The sequence below is a fragment of the Zalophus californianus genome, chromosome 11 (genome assembly GCF_009762305.2).
Source record: "Zalophus californianus isolate mZalCal1 chromosome 11, mZalCal1.pri.v2, whole genome shotgun sequence".
NCBI classification, from domain to species: domain Eukaryota; kingdom Metazoa; phylum Chordata; class Mammalia; order Carnivora; family Otariidae; genus Zalophus; species Zalophus californianus.
The window spans coordinates 71808559-71827142 of record NC_045605.1 but is presented as its reverse complement, the minus strand read 5'-3'; the positions used below and the strand labels follow the sequence as shown (position 1 = coordinate 71827142).

The following is an 18584-nucleotide window of genomic DNA, read 5'->3' as shown; positions in this document are numbered from 1 at the left end:
GGGACTCGATCCCAGGATGCCGGGATCATGAGCTGAAGGCAGACGCTTAACAACTGAGCCACCCAGGCACCCCTAAAGTGTAAAATGTAAAAAAAAAAAAAAAGAAGAAAAACAAAAAACCTAATGTTATTGTATAAGATGACACATTGGCAACTCAACTGTTTTTTACTTTGTAAAAACAAAATAAAAACAGAACTTTTCAGGTGTTGTTTTTATCTTGATGTATGACTAGAGAATTAGTTATTGTCTATTTCTGTCACTGTCAGTTGAAACATATAGAAAATTGCAGAAATTAAATGATCTGTGTGATCTATGATCTATAACCTTCTTGAAAGGAAAGACCTAATTCATGAAAGGCACTCTGAATAATAGTTTTTTTGGTTAAAAAAAAAAAATCTGTAAATGCCACTAAGGAGATTCAAAACCTGTTTATCAGTAAAACATGAAAAAGAATTAAGGAAAGGTGATTATTGGGTTAAACAAAAATACAAGTTTTCTATAGCATTGCTTCCTGCAAAGGTCATAGTGTTGTTTTTCTCATTGTGTTTTAAGTTTTTTTAGGGAGACTTTTTTGAGAAGTTAGAATGGCAGAGTGATTAAACATGTGATTCTGAAGCTAGGCTGTCTGGTTTGAAATCTTAACTCTGATTATATTAGCTATGTGACCTTGTGTCAATTAATTAATTTCTCTGTGCCTCATTTTTTAATCTGTAAAATGGGGATTATAATATCTACCTACTAGAGGTTTCTGAGAAATAAAACATACATACTTGTAAATTTCTTATAGCAGGGCTTGACATGTAATAAATGCCCAGTAGTTGCTAGATTTGGGGGTGGTGGTGGTAAAATACACAAACCAAATTTACCATCTTAACCATTTTTAAGTGTACCAGCTCAGTGGTATTAAATACATTCACATTGTTGTACAACCATCACTACCGTCCATCCCCATAACTTTTTGTCTTATAAAATTAAAACTATAGTTATTAATAACTCTATTCTCCTGTTCCCAAATTGAACCAATGATTGGGTGTCTTCTGAACTAGATATAAAATTCTACAAGAATGTAACATTCAATAAAATTAGATTATCTTCAAAGGGCTTTCACATTACGACAAATATAAAACAATGTGATGATATGGTGTTTGGTTCAGACTAAGTACTTAGAAGTGGTAGGAGGGGAGAATTGTTTCATACTGAGTAATAAAGGACACTGCAGATGAAGTAGCATTTTGTTGGGCCTTAAAAAATAACATTTTGACTTGGGTTGTGAGGGCAGGTTAGGAGGAAGGCATTGAAGACTAAAAGATTCAGAGGCAGGATATTTCAGTTTGTGTTTTATAGGAACAGGATATGATTTAAGCTAATTGGAACATAGAAATCATTTGGTAAATTCTGGGAAATGCAGTTGGATTAGATTATGGCAAACTTGATATGTCAGACCAGAGAATTTATAGAAATATCAAATCCCATTTTCAGGGTTGTATGGTTTATTTGCTACAGTGCTCGTTTCTGTAACACAAATTAACTTACATAATTGGTAAATATTGGCTTGATGTCAGTAAAATGAGAAGTGGCATTAGTTCAAACATCTTTACAGCATGTAACATTTTAAAACAATCAAGAACAAAGTTTCTCACAATTAAAGAGAAAGCCTTAGTAATATGAGAAAATATTAAGGAAAACATTGGAAATCCTGCAGAAGTGTTGTCTTTTAGTGAAGGCGGTGGTTGAATGAATGGCTTCAAGAACAACTCCATATTCCACAGTGTTAAGCTCTCTGGTGAAGCAGTAAGTGCAGACAAAGAAAGTGTGAAGACCTTTCTCTTTGCTTTAAGAACTTTCGTGAAGTTCCTAGATTATATTTTTAACCTCACTGAAATTGGTCTTGACTAGAAGCAGATGCCCTCAAGAATCCATATCACAAACGAGGCAGCAGGAGTTCCAGGGTTTAAGGCTTCAGAGGATTTAAGACCATGATGCTAAGTGCAAATTCAAGTGGTATTTTTATAAGGACCTGTTACTTTAGTCGAGGCTTTGATTACAAAGTTTCGCTGATTTTGAATAGTTTGCCTTAACTCTGTTTTTTCCCATGAGCTGTGTTATTTTTAGTTGTGATTTTCTAGAACTCACGGCTTGTTTCGTGTGTGTTGTTTTTTTTTTCTCCCCTTAAATGTGCATATCACATTCTAGGAGAAAGGGCTCTGACACATTTTAAAAGAAGGAAATTCATAAAGGAATTGTTGCCCTAAATTTTCAGTAATTTTTCTGACAAGGTCTTTTTGTGTGCCATGGTCATTGAACTCCATTAGAATTCTTGAAATGTATGTACTGTATTCTCATTCACTTAATTTTGAATTGAGAATATTCCAATTTTAATTTAATTTTCAATTTAATTTCAAAGGAAATTCACATTTGAAATTTGTGTCAGACTAAGTATTTTTATGTAATAAGTCAAAACACCTCTAAATGGGGGTGCCTTGGGTGGCCCAGTCCATTAAGCATCTCTTGGTTTCAGCTCAGGTTGTGACCTCAGGGTTGTGAGATCCAGCCCTGTGTTGGGCTCTGCATTCAGCATGGAGTCCGTTTACCATTCTTTCCCCCTTCCTCTCCCTCCTCCTCTGCTCCCACTGCGGCCCCCACCTCCACTCCCGGCGCCTCCCCACTCAGGCACTTGCACGTGCACTCTCTTTCAATAAATAAAATCTTTTTTTAAAAAGACACTTCCAAATGGACTCTGCTGTTTGGCTCTGTTGGGTAGTGAATTTATCTCATTAAAGCATTGCTCACAGAGTTTGATCAGACATAAACTTTTAAAGGACTGTCAGGATGTTTGCATAACTTTATTAACATGGAAAATGCCTGCTAACTCCTAAAGCTCATTCTCTTACATAAAGAACCAGCTGCTTTCTTGGAATTTGAGGCCAAAGTTGAAAAAAATAGAACTCCTGGTTACTAGAGGAGTCCCAAATGGGCCTGATCTTTCCACTTTCTTAAAACAGTGTAGTCCTTTAATTTTATTCAGCTGTTGACTTTCTGAAGCATTTATTTGGGGAAGATTTTGAATGGAAATACCTTTAGCATTCCATTCTTGTTGACCAATACAGAGTATAGCCTACTTCTACTTTTGAGCAAGTAAAACCAATGAACTTCAAGGCTTAGCTGGTATTACTTTTACAAAGATAGAAATCTATAATATAAAACTTTGTTATTGATATGATTTATTTTCTCTCCATATCTTTGTACATACTTTTGTGAAAATGGGTTTGTGCTGTGCTTCTATTTAGCATTTGGGGATCTTTTACTTTTAAAATAAAAACATCTTTTTGGTTACAGAAAGACCCAAATGGGACCAGTAGTTTGTCAACTGGAAGTTCTCTTCTACAAGAAATTGAAGTACAGAATGAGGAAGTGGCAGCTTTTTGTCAGTCCATTACAAAGTAAGGAACTTTTCTTTATAAATTAAAGATTTTATTATTAAATACTCCCTTTGAAAAAGTTAACTTGAAAACAAGCTTAATACTAATAATTCTAAAATTTTTTAAATTTTAATTGTTTTCCCTGTGGCTAAAATTTCGAGACCATTAATTAACACATTAACACCAACTGCAGTTGAACCTGTATCTTTACCTGTTTAGTTTGTGAGTATTTAGAAGAAAAAATTGAGGTCAGACAGTTAATTTCACTATTAACCATTGAAAACATGACTTAAACATATATAAGTTTTGGTACACTTAGAAAATGCCTGTTTTTGTTTTAGGGAGACAATTTTCTGTAAACTTCCTGACATTGAAAATACTGTCCTCCTTTAAGAGATGCTTTAGGAGATACAGGAGCAAATACATTTTCTGAAGGTTAGAAAAATGTATTTCTAAAATATTCTTTTTATCTTAAATATGTCTAATACTTGTTATAGATGAGGAAACTGAGACTCAGAGAAGTTACCTACTAAAATTTACTCAGCTAGCCAGCAGCGTAAAAAGCCAGGTCTCCTTTGCTTCTGAGTCAGTGTGTTTTCTTTCCATTATATCACTGTATTAGTCAGGACTTCTGTTGTGAGTGCTAGAAACCCATCTTAAACTAGCTTAAATCAAGAACAGTCATATATTGATTCATAAACCCCTATAGCAGAAAGAGGAAGGATGGAGCAGAACTCAGTGACAGCAGGATCTTGGAATTCACACACTTGAATTGATCCCTCCTCCCTTTGGATTCCCCTTTCCCATTTTCATCCTTTCCTTCTTCCTGCCCTTCCTTCCTGCGTGTTGGCTTCATTTTTGACTACTGCAGATGGGGTTTTGAAGGCAGGGAATATAGCCAATGATAGCTTAGACTTCATATTCTAATGGTCTTGCTATCAGAGAGGAAAGGGAGTCCTCTTAGCCCGCACCAGATACAAAAATCCCACGGAAGGAAAGAGTGGAATAACAAACATTATGGCCAAGGGGTTGAAATCTATTATCAAAAGAAAGTATATCACCACTGAGGGATTTATTCTGAATTCAGTATTTTCCTCAGTGTGGTCTGCTTTAAGCAACACAGAGTTTGGGGTTCCCAAATCATTTTTGAGTATATGCATCATTTTAATGTTTGAGGAGCTTATTAACTAGATTTTCTAGACTATTGGTAGTATTTCATTAAAATTCTGTCTTTGTTACCTCTTAACCAGCATTTCTTTTCTTCAGAATACCTTAGGGGAGAAAAAGAAGAAAAATATCAGTAGAGCCACTTTTTTTTCCCTGCAAACGTTACTCTTAACTGGATTTATAAAATCCTGTTTTTCAGCAGGCATTTAAGATAGAAGAGACATTTAGGTGACTTAGTATTCAAATTACGTGTATTTTAAATTACCTATGCCTTCATGTGATTATACTGTGTGTGTGTGTTTAATAATTTGGAAATACTCTTTTGCCTTAATTGTTTGGAAGTAATCTGTTATGTGTTTATCTAGTTCCTTCAGTTTTCTCACTAAATAAGCCCTGTATGCTTTCGGTTAGACTGTGTTGAGTGACTATGGCATTTAAGCTTTGCCGATGGAGAAATTAGGCTGAGATCTACCTTTTCTCCCCATTTGAATCTTAGAGTTATTTACAGACTCTGCCACTAAGCTAAAATGATTATTTTTATTTATGCGCACACACAATGGCTTATGTAATCTGAAACCCCAGATGAACTAAGGAGAGAATGTCTTTTTGTAATTTTATTTCCATTAGTAGAGAGTGATTGCAACAAATATTTCAGAGAAGAAACAGAGGTGTTTTTGAAGCCATGTTCTAGGCTCCTCTCTTCTTCCCGTGTGACTTTGGAGATTGGGGTCAGGAGGTGTCCCTTGAAGAAATTAATGGCTCTTTTTTTTCCAGTATGGCCATTTCTGCACTGGAATTTACACTCTTACTCCTTAAACTCCTTACTTTTTGAAATCTCCTAAAATGATTCATTTAGTCATTTTAACTCAGCTATGAAAGATTTGTCAGGATATTTGTTTATAATTAAGATTACTTGTATAACAGACTCTGAGACATTTTTTTTTCTTGTGTGAACTTAGGGAGTTGGATTAGTGATCTCAAGAGTCTCTTAGTTTAAAGGACTAAAATGGAGGTGCCTGGGTGGCTCAGTCATTAAAGCATCTGCCTTCAGCTCAGGTCATGATCCCAGGGTCCTGGGATTGAGCCCCAAATCGGGCTCCCTGCTCAGCGGGAAGCCTGCTTCTCCCTCTCCCATTTCCCTGCTTGTGTTTCCTCTCTTGCTGTGTCTCTCTCTGTCAAATAAATAAATAAAATCTTTAAAAAAATAAATTCCTGTTAGTTAACATATAGGTACAATATTCGTTTCAGGTGTACAATATAGTGATTCAACACTTGCATGTATCACCTGTGCTCATCACGATACGTGCACTCCTTAATTCCCATCGCCTATTTAACCCATTCCCTCACCCACCTCCTCTTAGTAACCATCACTTTGTATAGTTAAGAGTCTGTTTCTTGGGGGCACATGGGTGGCTTAGTCAGTTAAGGGTCTGACATGATCTCAGCTTAGGTCTGGATCTCAGGGTCATGAGTTCAAACTCCACGCTGGGCTTCATGCTGGGCATGGAACCTACATAAAGAAAAAAAGAGTCTGTATTTTGGTTTGCCTTTCTCTCTTCACCTCCCCCCTTGACTCATTTATTTGTTTCTTAAATTCCACATATGAGTGAAATCATGGTATTTGTCTTTTTCTGACTTATTTCTCTAAGCATAGTACTCTCCAGCTCCATCCATGTCATTGCAAATGGCAAGCTTTCATTCTTTGTTATGGCTGAGTAATATTCCATTATATATTCCGTTTTACACACACACACACACACACACACACACACACACATACATACACACATATAAGTATCAGTGGACACGAGCTGTTTCTATAATTTGGCTATTATAGATAATGCTGCTATAAACACTGGGGGGCATGTATTCAAAAAAGGACTCACTTTAAGGAAAGGAAATGAAGGGTTCCCCCCTACCAAATCAAATTCATTGAATATAACTTTTATCACTGAAATTTTGTCTAATTAAATTCTTGAGCTATTTTTCTGAGCTATTAGGAATTTCTGATTATCCTTTCATTATCTTTAAGGATTTCTGAAACTTGAAATCTTGCTTAGATATAGACAAAATTCTCTAATATTTCATGGATTAATTATGTGATTTGCTATGAGCATCTGTTTTATACTGTAGAAAACAAGAGAATACCTAGTAAATAAGAAACAAGAATCTTAGGCAAGGTCCAATGAAGGTCTTGGTATTATGTTATGGAGGGGTAAGTTTGAAAACAATCAAATATCTGAAGATACTGTGTCCATGTATAAAGTTGCATTTCCAATATCAATGTAAGCTTATTACTTATATTAGTTTTTTTCTTAAGATTTTTACTTATTTGAGAGAGCAAAAGAGAGAGAGAGAAACAAGCGGTGGGGAGGGCCAGAAGGAGAGGGGGAAGCAGGCTCCCCCTGAGCAGGAAGCCCAATATGGGGCTTGATCCCAGGACCCTGAGATCATGACCCGAGCTGAAGGCAAACACTTAACTGACTGAGCCACCCAGGCATCCCAAAATCTTATTTACTTTAGAAAGAGCGCTCAAGCACCCTCCATGCTCAGCATGGAGCCAGTCGAGGGGCTCAGTCTCAGGACTCTTGAGATCATGACCTGAGCTGAAACCAAAAGTCAGACACTTAACCAACTGAGCCACCCAGGGGCCCCAGCAGGTTTTTTTTTTTTTTTTTTTTTAAAGATTTTATTTATTTATTTGAGAGAGAGATAGCGAGAGCTAGAACACGAGCAGGGGAGAGAGGGAGCCCGATGAGGGGCTCAATCCCAGGACCCTGGGATCATGACCTGAGCTGAAGGCAGACACTTAACTGACTGAGCCACCCAGGTGTCCCGAGATTTTATTTATTTTAGAGAGAGAGCGAGCTCAAGCAGGGGGAAGAATAAAGGGGGAGGGATAGGATGGGGGAAAGAATCTCAAGCACACTCCATGCTCAGCATGGAGCCAGTAGAGGGGCTTAATCTCAGGACCCTGAGATCATGACCTGAGCTGAAACCAAAAGTCACACACTTAACCAGCTGAGCCCCCAGGTATCCCTCTCCTGATCCTTTTCTTTTTTGTCAACTCAAACTATTTTATTCTATTCCTATGACTTGATTATTTTAATCTCTGTAGAAGCAAATACACAATACTTCAAGCATTCATTCCATTTATATTCCTTTTTTTTTTTAAAGATTTTATTTATTTGAGAGACGGAGAATGAGAGAGAGCACGAGAGGGAAGAGGGTCAGAGGGAGAAGCAGACTCCCTGCTGAGCAGGGAGCCCGATGCGGGACTCGATCCCGGGACTCCAGGATCATGACCTGAGCCGAAGGCAGTCGCTTAACCAACTGAGCCACCCAGGCGCCCCTCCATTTATATTCCTATGAAAAGCAAATAGGAGGATTTGATCTTGTCTTCTAACCTCCAGAAAAAAAGTCAGTTAAAGGAAGGCTACAAGTTTATTTATTTATTTATTTTTAAAGATTTTATTTATCCATTCATGAGAGACAGAGGGAGAGAGAGAGAGAGAGAAGCAGAGGGAGAAGCAGGCTCCCAAGGAGCAGGGAGCCTGATGCGGGACTCGATCCCAGGACCCTGGGATCATGACCTGAGCCGAAGGCAGACGCTTAACCATCTGAGCCACCCAGGCGCCCGGAAGGCTACAAGTTTAAATAAGGCATCAAATTTTCCTTTGTTTTCTGATAACAGAAGTGTTGTCTGGAGAAGAGCCATATATACCGTACTCCTGTATTTCAGTTTACCAACTATGTTGTTCCTATGAATACCTTCAAGGCAATTCTTGCCATTCCCTAAGTTTTAGAATCACTTTGAGACAAAAAAGGCCTATAGCACTGTAAAAACTGATAATGATTTTTTATCGTTGTCTTAACAACCCTCTGCCCCCAAAATGTAGGGGAAAGGCTCTAAGAAAAAGATTTTTAAAAGACAACAAACTTTTTATCTCTCTCACAATTGCAGTTGAAGGTTACTTTGCTTATATTCTCAGTGGATTCATTAAAAGTATACATTTTTTATAATTATACTGTATAGCCAAAAAATCTGAAGCAGAAAACCTCATTTAATGCCTTGTATCCAGTGTATGCCTGGTTAATGTTGATAATGTTACCACAGATATCCTGGCAGTACTTAATCTCTTTTCTTGGATTCCTTTTATCTAAAAGGCAAATGCTGGGGCGCCTGGGTGGCTCAGTCGTTAAGCGTCTGCCTTCGGCTCAGGTCGTGATCCCAGGGTCCTGGGACTGAGCCCTGCATTGGGTTCCCTGCTCAGTGGGAAGCCTGCTTCTCCCTCTCCCACTCCCTCTGCTTGTGTTCCCTCTCTCCCTGTGTCTCTCTCTATCAAATAAATAAAAATCTTAATAAATAAATAAATAAAAGGCAAATGCTGGTATTTGGAGTTTGACTGGGGTCCATTCATTACAGTTCTCAAGAGCTGCTCTAGAATTGAACAAAGACACAGAATTGAATGGCTATAAGCATGCAAAGTTTTGTTTAGGGCTCTCAAATGCAGCTTTAAAAAATTTTTTTTATTCTTTCTTGTGAACAGATTGAAGACCAACTTTCCATATACTAATCACTGCACAAATCCAGGCTATTTGTTAAGTCCAGTTACAGTACAAAGAAACATATGTGGAGAAAATGCTAGCGTGAAGGTCTCCATTGAAATTGAAGGATTTCAACTGCCAGTTACTTTTACATGTGATGGTAGGTTTATAGTTTCCCAACCATCTTGTTTTGCTCTGATTAGGGAGAAATGTTTAAAATGTTAATTTTAATCATTCTTGACCCTGTTACCATTAGGTATCCTTTTTAAAAATTTTGTGTTGTGTGTGTGGTTAAATACTTAACATTCATAAGTTACCCTTTTCAAAAAATTGGCATTCATTTGGATAATTTTCTGGTTAGGACTAGTGGGAAAATAGTTTACCTTTATTACTGCATATTTCTCTGAAAAATGCTGAGTAATTTTGATTAATTGGTGGCCCTTGGCCAAGGTCCCAAAGCATGAGATTGAAAGGCTAATTATAGTCCAATTCTTTTTTTTTTTTTTTCATTTTATGGCAAAAAGAATGCTTGTTTATAAAGAGCTGTCAGTGAAATTGAAATTCCAGGTATCTTGCTAAGCTCCTCTAAGAAGATAATTCTCCTTTGGTTCTAACTCTCTCTCCCAAATTTGGTGTGGATATCCTTTCTAGAAATGTATCCTAAAGTCTGTAGGAAATTTTTTGTCATAGTTTATTGAGTTTCATGACATATATTGTTTTAATGAGATTCCAACAGTAGAATAAGAGCCTCTATTTCTACAGTACTTTGGCCTAAAAATGATGTCATTTTTTTTCTGTAATGGTCATGACTAGGAATATGTCCAATATTTGGATACTTTCTTGTAGCTTTGCACTTTTCAAGGCTCTTTGAAAAAAATAGGAATCTGAAACAAAAATGTTAGCCAACTATATAACAATCATTCTTTTAGTTTCTAAAGGAAGAACTATTCTTATAAAGCATACTTTAAATTTTGATTTGGGGAATTATTTAAAACCCATATGTTGTAAGAATTACTACTAAAATTGAAGTAAAGAAAGGTCAATAGGCCCCTTGATAGAAATAGTAAGCATTAATGACAGATGTTTTAATTTGTATCAAATTTTGACTTGATGTATCAAGATACTACTTTTCGAGAAAATATCTCAAAATGCCTGTTGTTCAGTTCTTCATAAATGTGTACATTTACAATGTATATATCTGTTAAGAAACTTAACCATATTATGGCAGAAGTGTGTCCAAATGATAAATGTTACCATACAGTTGACTGTTCAGAAATGTACCCATTGCATTGGATATTTTATGGCCTTTTCTGCCAATCTGTTGATTTTCATGAAGTCTGAACTTAGTAATTGTCTTCTAAATTGAACATAGGAGCTCTAAGTACGAAATAGATTACTTTAAAAGGTTACTTTAAGTTTTCTAAATGTGTTGTAATCTTAGGATCCAGCTATTGTCAAGAATGATAATTGAACAATACTTCCTACTTGCTGTATTTTTATTCTTCATTGGAAAATTTATCAGGAACATGTCAAACATTTAAAATGGTGATTTTTTTTTCCTTATGATTTGGTTTAAATCATCCTTTGCTAGATACTGCTAAATGTCAACCTTTTTGGAGGAGTCTGTAATAGGGAGGTGGCTTTCTTAGCTTAGATCTGCCCTATCTAATACAGTTAACCACTAGCCCAACGTGGCTATTGAGTACTCGAAATGTGGCTAATATAGAGTGAGATGTGCTGTATGTGTAAAATACACAGTGGATTTCAAGGACCCAATTTGAAAAGAAATAAGATGTGTCATTGGTAATTTTAAAATGCTGGTTATATGTTGCAGTGACATTTTGGATTTATTAGGTTAAATAAAACATGTTGAAATTAGCTTCACCTGTTTCTTTTTACGTTTTTAATCTGGCTAGTAGAAAATCTTAAATGCTATATGTGACCTACATTATATTTCTGTTGTATAGTACGCTCTTAAATGATAAGAATTACATTCTCAATAAAGTGTATAGAGTGAAATGAGCAAAATGAAAATGATGCCTCTTTTACAGTGAGTTCTACTGTAGAAATCATTATAATGCAAGCCCTTTGCTGGGTACATGATGACTTGAATCAAGTAGATGTTGGCAGCTATGTTCTGAAAGTTTGTGGTCAAGAGGAAGTGCTGCAGAAGTAAGTATTCATTTAACTACTAAGCAACATCTTTGGAAATTTAATTTTAAGGAGTTAAATGAGAAAAATTTCAAGTTAAATTTGTAATCTAAGACTACGTTGGGTCCTACTAAATTGATTCATTGGATCAGTAAGCTTATACTGAGATATACTTTGTTTTAAGATGTGTTTAAGACAGTGAAGGGTTATCAGACATAAATAAGACATGGTATTGCCTTTAAGCTTAGTCTTAAATGGGAAGAATGGTGGGTAATTGGTTGATAAGTGAATTTAATGGCTTTTTTCTTTCTGCTAAGAGTTGATAGTCACATCATTATAGACTATTTTCCTTTTGTAGCATGTACTAGTACTTTTCACACTGGTCAGCTGTGACTTCCTTTTAATTGCTTGAAATAATCATTATAATTTTTTTCTGAACCAGATAATTTATTGCATCTAGCTTTTAGTCTAGTTATTTTACGGATTTCATTATTTTAGGTTACTTAAAATGCCCTGCCTTTATTTTTCTTATTTTCTTTTTCATCTTCATCTTCTTTTTTCTGTGCTGTGACTCTTCTCATGTAGAATTATTCTTTTATTTAAGTGCCCACACTTGGTTAAAAAACTATCTCTACATTTTACCATTCTCTTCAATTTCTGATGCAGATACAAGTTATATTTTACTCTTACCTCTAATTTCTAGTTTGAGAATAACATTGATGAATAATTAATATATTTTAATAGTAACCATTGCCTTGGAAGTCATGAATATATTCAAAACTGCCGAAAATGGGACACAGAGATTAAACTACAACTTTTGACCTTCAGCGCAATGTGCCAAAATCTGGCCCGAACAGTAAGTATGTACCTTATAACTGATTTGCATTTGGTTGAATCTGAGTAATTCTGCTAATTAGCCAATTTGCAGTTTGTACATTCTCTAAGATATCTGGGTTGGACTGGTGAATGGATTGGAATGATGAACTAATTCTATCCACAACAAGGGTTTTAAAACAGATGGGAGGAGCTTTTCAATCATGGAGTCTTAGGTAACATACTACTCTGAGCTGGAGGCATATTTGAAAATCAAAGTGGAGGCAATAAAAGTTAATTGTAATGGTTTTACATTTTCATTTTACGAGAATGAAAACATTGGGGTCGAAGAGAAATGAGGAAGGAGGAAAGATTTTGAATACTAAATATGGTTTGGGGGAAGAAAAGATCCACGTTGACTTTTGCATCAAACTGAGAAAAATACATTCTGCACCAAATGAAAACTACTTCTCTTTTTAAAACACAGTACTTTCAGGCGCCTGGGTGGCTCAGTTGGTTAAGCGACTGCCTTTGGCTCGGGTCACGATCCCGGAGTCCTGGGATGGAGTCCTGTTTCGGGCTCCCTGCTCGGCAGGGAGTCTGCTTCTCCCTCTCACCCTACCCCCTCTTGTGCTATCTCTCTGTCTCAAATAAATAAAATAAAATCTTAAAAAAAATTAAAATACAGTACTTTCTTTTGAAGTTAAATTAGAATGCAGGAAATTAGGCTGTTTTATTACTGTATGAACGCTTGATAAATTTTAATCTTTATTCTTCATTTGGTAGAACTTGGATGGAAAAATAGCAGTCATTTCTACTTTATTTTCTTAGGTTTTGCTCCTATGTTTCATAGAATTTATTTCACTTGGGTGAAAACTATTTCATGAAATTCAGTACATCTTTAGTGACTTCAGTTTCTTAAGGAATGATGTTTTTGAATATATTTACATACTAAGTATGGTAGAAGAGACTGGTACCTTGTTTATTGGGGGTAAGGTTGGGGGACAGTTGATTATCATTAGAAAAATAATGCAGACATTCAGGTGATCTCTTCCCCATCTGCTCCAACCTCACCATCATTTTCATTTGGCTGCCAGCCATCTTTAAAAGTGTTTTGATTTGGAACGCCTGGGTGGCTCAGTCGGTTAAGCAGCTGCGTTCAGCTCAGGTCATGATCCCAGGGTCCTGGGATCGAGCCCCACATCAGGCACCCTGCTCAATGAGGAGTCTGTTTCTCCCTCTCCCTCTGCCTCTCCCCCAGCTGTGCGCTCTCTTCCTCTCAAATAAGTAAAATTTTTTTAAAAAATAAAAATTGTTTTGTTTTTTAAAGCTCTCTCTTCTTTCCTTATAGAACAGAAGTAGTTATTACTTTGGGAGCTACTTATATATCAGAAACTAGACAAAAGCATTTTTTTTTTACTTATAAAATTTTTCAGAATATTGATTTTTTTTCCTCAGTTATAAATAGTATTCTTTTTTTTTTTAAAGATTTTATTTATTTATTCATGAGAAACAGAGAGAGAAGCAGAGGGAGAAGCAGGCTCCCCGCTGAGCAGGGAGCCCAGTGCGGGACTCGATCCCAGGACTCTGGGATCATGACCTGAACCGAAGGCAGATGCTTAACCATTTGAGCCACCCAGGCGCCCTAGTATTTAATTCTGATAATATTTTAGCCTCTGTTCTGAAAAATCACTTTAGTTTCAAGAATTTATCATACGCTTAACCATATTTAATTTGGCAATAGAAAGACCAAAGAATGGATTTTATTTTTTTGCTAAAAATGTGTGTATACATATGTTTTTTTAGGCAGAAGATGATAAAACACCTGTGGATTTAAACAAACACCTGCATCAAATGGAAAAACCTTATAGAGAAGTCTTGACAAGGTGTGGCATCTAAAGCATTAATTCCAGGTTTTCAAACTTTGCTTTTGGATGTGAATACTTTATTTTGGTGAATAAAACAATCATTTGTGTATAGTATCCTTCAGTCATAATAACTATTCTTTATTTCAGATACCCTGTTGATGAACTTTTAGATTCTTATCACAACCAAGTGGAACTGGCTCTTCAAATTGAAGTAAGTCTTAATTCACATTTTGGCATGATGACTTAAGGATTCTTGTCTTTGTTCTATCTTAAATATTAGTGTGGTGTTCGAGGAAATATCTTAGAAGGATGATTTAAACTATATTCTTGATGTTGATGTTTGATGACTTTTTTTCTGACCCATCTTGTTAACCAAAATTCTCAATATTGCCTGAGTCAGCACTTCACTTCACTTCAGCTTCATTACTGAGAGGAGCCTTTAGTTCAATTCAAAAAGCATTAACTGAATGTATACCATATGCTAGATGCTGGAGTTATGAAAATGAAAGACCTAGTCCCCACTTGCCAAGAACTTAAAACTAGTGATGGATTTAAACCAAATTTCAATACAGTATAGTAAATGTAGCATGGAGGTACACATTGGGTTCTTTGGGATATCAAAGAAGGGCACTTCTTCCAACTTGAGAGTTCATGGAAAGCCTCTAAGAAGGGTGTTTACCTGAGCCAAGTCGTCAGTATGGGTTAGCTAGAAGATAGTTGGGAAGGGCATGTGAACAGAAGCACACGGGTGTGATACGTATGTGGAAATGTATGCACTTCTGTAATAGAGTACGGTGTGGGACAGGAAGATTAGGAGAGGACGCTGGAGATCCCGGATATGAGTTACCACCTTACAATCCATGTTAACTTTTATTCTGTCCTCTAGATTAGAGGGCCGATTTTGGAACACAGACACACCCATTAGTTTACATATTTTCTGTGACTGCATTTGTGCTCTAATACTAGAGCTGAGTAGTTGGGACAGGTACTGTATATTCTGCAAAACCTAAACAATTTACTATTTGCTATTTTATTTATTTTTTTAAAGGTTTTATTTATTTATTTGACAGAGAGAGACACAGTGAGAGAGGGAACACAAGCAGTGGGAGTGGGAGAGGGAGAAGCGGGCTTCCCACCAAGCAGGGAGCCCGATGCGGGGCTTGATCCCAGGACCTGGAATCATGACCTGAGCCGAAGGCAGATGCTTAACGACTGAGCCACCCAGGCGCCCCAACTATTTGCTATTTTATAGAGAAGGTTTACTGACCCCTGCTCTAGCCATTTAAGATATTTTTAGCTGAGGATAGGGGGTGGAATGGGGTGGGTGACTTGTTTAGTCTTAAGCTTTGAAATCACTCTGGCCATACTTTGGAAGTTAGATTTAGTTCTGGCAGGACTGGTTTCAGGGAGACTACTTAGGAAGGTTTTTTATAGTAGTCCAAGTGAAAGATAACGAGTGTGGCCAAGGCAAGAAGGAGGGATCTGATTAACAATATTTAGGAGATAAAATTGGTAAAATTTTGTAAGTAATGAGATATAAGAGAAGAAATAGTGTAGGATGACTCTCACATTTCTAGCTACTAATGCATTCTTGCATATAGACATTTTTTCAATAAATATTTGCTGAATATCTCCTCATTGTGAGGCCTGTTGTTGGTGCTGAGGATATGGCAGTGAGCACATGAAACTGTAATCCCAGCTCTTAGTTTACACTCTAGTTGGATGAGACAGACAATAAAACTAGCAAAACATATGCTACATCAGATAGTAAGCACTACAGAGAAAAATAAAGGAGGGTAATGTTGCAGTTTCAACATTTTATTCAGAGAACACCTCATTGAGAAGATGAATTTGAGCAAAGAACTGTAGGAGAGAAAGAAGCTATCTGGTTATCGAGGGGAGGAGGAGGGTGCCTGGTATATATAAGGTCTATCGTTCTAGCTAGAGTGAAGAAGCGAGGAGAGAATGGAAACAAATCAATTAGGAAGATGTTTTGCTAGCTACAGAAGGTGGGTGGGGGAGAGAGGGGTGGGAGAGGGAGAAACCAACAGAAGAGCAGATTTGGGTGGAAGATATAGAACTTAATTTTGGACTTTATCTTTGTGATGACTTTTATTCACCTTAATAGCAATGTTAAGTAGGCAGAGCCAGATGCAGGGCTTGATCTCACAACGCTGAGATCATGACCTGCGCCAAAGTCAATAGTCAGATGAAGTCAGGAGTCGGACTTAACCGACTGAGCCACCCAGGCGCCTCTTTGTTCCCTTTACTTTTAATGCTCTTCCCCCAGATATTTGCATGGCTTACCCTTCAGTTTATTAAGGTCTACACTCAAATGTCTTTTCACAGATGTCTTCATGACCATCTTATCTGAAATAGTGACTAAAAAATAAATTTTTTAAAATAGTGACTATCACTTATTACCCACATTTTTTATAGCTTTATTGTGGTATAATTTATATACTATAAAATGTACCCATTGGATGTATATAAATCTGTGATTTCTTTTAGTAAATGCATAGAGTTGTATAATTATCCCCACAATCCAGTTCTTTAGAACATTTTCATCACTCCCAAAAGTTTCCATTTGCTACTTTGCAGTCATTCCCCATTCCCAGACCCACCCCCAGATAATGCCTGATCTGGTTCCTAGCTTGATAGATTTGCCTTTAATGGAGATTTCATGTAAATGGAATCATACCCTATGGAATCTTTTACATCTGATTTTTTTCCCACATACCATACTGTCTTTAAGCTCTGTCCATGTTGTATATAAGTTGTAGTGTGTATCCATGGTTTGTTACTTTTTTTTATTGCTAAATAATTCCATTGTATGGATATACCACATTTTGTTTATCTGGTCACCAAATAATGGACATTTTGACAGTTTACAGTTTTTAGTTATTATGATGAGTAATCCCGCTATAAACATTCACGTAGAAGTCTTTGTACATTTTAATTAGGTTTTAGGGGAGGTCAGGAAGTTGCAGAAGTTTTGATTCTGACTGGCCTTAATTTTCTAGAGATAAGGTGTTATTTTACTAAAATGAAGTTAGGGTAGCAGCAAAGGTTTTGAACCAAGGAATAATGGTTTGGCTTCCTATTCTAAGAAGAATGGGGAAGAGAACTGACCAAGAACAAGTAAAAGGAATGTTAAGTGGCATGCAGGTTCCTGCTGAAATTAGGGAATGTTGAATCTGTACAGCTCTGAGATTTTCTTTGAAAGTATTCAACTACCTGGTAGAAGAGGCAGAGAATAGAATCTGAGCTCAAAGACTTGGTTTAGTCAGAATGAATGTGTGAGAACAAAGGAGATTGTGATCAGAGTATGATATTGTAGTTAAGATTCTGATAGGGTATAGTTTTGGGGTCAAAGATGCTATGAATTTTCCACATGGACATTTATATAACTGAGGCTTATTACAGGATATAGGGTAGAAAGTCAGGTGAATATCCAGAGCAAAAATAGGGTGTACAATGGGGGAAAGGACCACATGTCAGTTGCAAGGCAGATCAGGCCATCAGAGGCAAAGTTAGAAGACAGAAAACACAGTAGTAGAACAGGGAAATTTAAAGAGTCATTAATTAGTAAAAGGTAGTTGATTACTCTAAAGGGTAAGAAAGGATTCTAAGGCAGGGTTTGGCATATTATGGCTTGCATGCTAAATCTGGCCTATTGCCTATTTTTGTAAATAAAGTTTTATTGGAACACAGCCATGCTCATTGGTTCATGTTTTATCTGTATCTGTTTTGCACCATAATAGCAGAGTTGAATTGTGACAGAGACTGTATGGCCCAAAAAGCCTAAAATATTTACTCTCTGGCCTTTAAAAAGTTTGCCAATCATGCTCTGAGGGGTCCAGAAGTAATAGGTGTGGTAAAAGCAGCTGTCAACTCTAGGTTGAGGAACAATGGATAGTGAAGGAATTCTGAGGCATTATATGATAGAACCTCCCCTCCAACCTCAGGCTGAAACCCAGCCTCTGCTAAGAAGGTTTGGCTATTACAGGAACACATAGGTTGCTTATAGCAAAGAAACTTGATAGAGTTGTCAGATTGGGAGACCATGGCCTGGGGGGGCAGCTGAAGCTGATCTTTGAGGATCACTGTGATCTGAAGCTGAAGTAAAAACTGGAGGACTAGAACTTTGATGAGCAGTGTCTTCATGCTGCTGGTGCGTGAGCGTCCCTTCAGTGCCCTCTAGTGACAAAACCTAACATTGTGTCAGCTGGCAAAGGAGAAATATTTATAGGCCTAGCTTCAGTATCACAAAGTGGAGCAAAGAAGGATAGATTTGGAATTGATAGACAATAAATTGATAACTGGCATGTAAAAAATGATGGGGACCTGACCTGAGCCTCAAAATTGGAAAAGTTTTTGCATGAAGGTGTAGAAGTAAAAGTAAGCAGAAATATAAGTTATGTAAGCAAAAATGGGGAGCTAGAAAATAGACTTTTAGGCCTATGGAGGAATGGAAGGTAATTTGGGTGTTTGAGAAAATGAGGTAGTTTCATTTAAGCATGAAGGTACGGGGAGCATTTAGATTATGGTTGCCAAGCCTCAAGGGTGGAAAAGTTTAAATTTTTAAGGGATGGTACAGTACTAAGTTTCAGCCCAT

The 18584-nt window shown here is 36.8% G+C and overlaps 1 protein-coding gene across 3 annotated transcripts in view; it reads left to right on the top strand.

The window, feature by feature from the left end:
- The window catches only part of PIK3C2A (phosphatidylinositol-4-phosphate 3-kinase catalytic subunit type 2 alpha), a 101795-nt gene that overhangs the window by 42005 nt on the left and 41206 nt on the right, over nt 1-18584 (top strand). For all 3 annotated transcript variants that reach the window (XM_027581321.2, XM_027581319.2, XM_027581320.2), the window contains 6 exons: nt 3337-3440; nt 9137-9294; nt 11186-11306; nt 12030-12141; nt 13905-13984; nt 14114-14177. In XM_027581321.2, coding sequence (XP_027437122.1) covers nt 3337-3440; nt 9137-9294; nt 11186-11306; nt 12030-12141; nt 13905-13984; nt 14114-14177 — 639 coding nt within the window. The remainder of the gene's footprint in view (nt 1-3336; nt 3441-9136; nt 9295-11185; nt 11307-12029; nt 12142-13904; nt 13985-14113; nt 14178-18584) is intronic.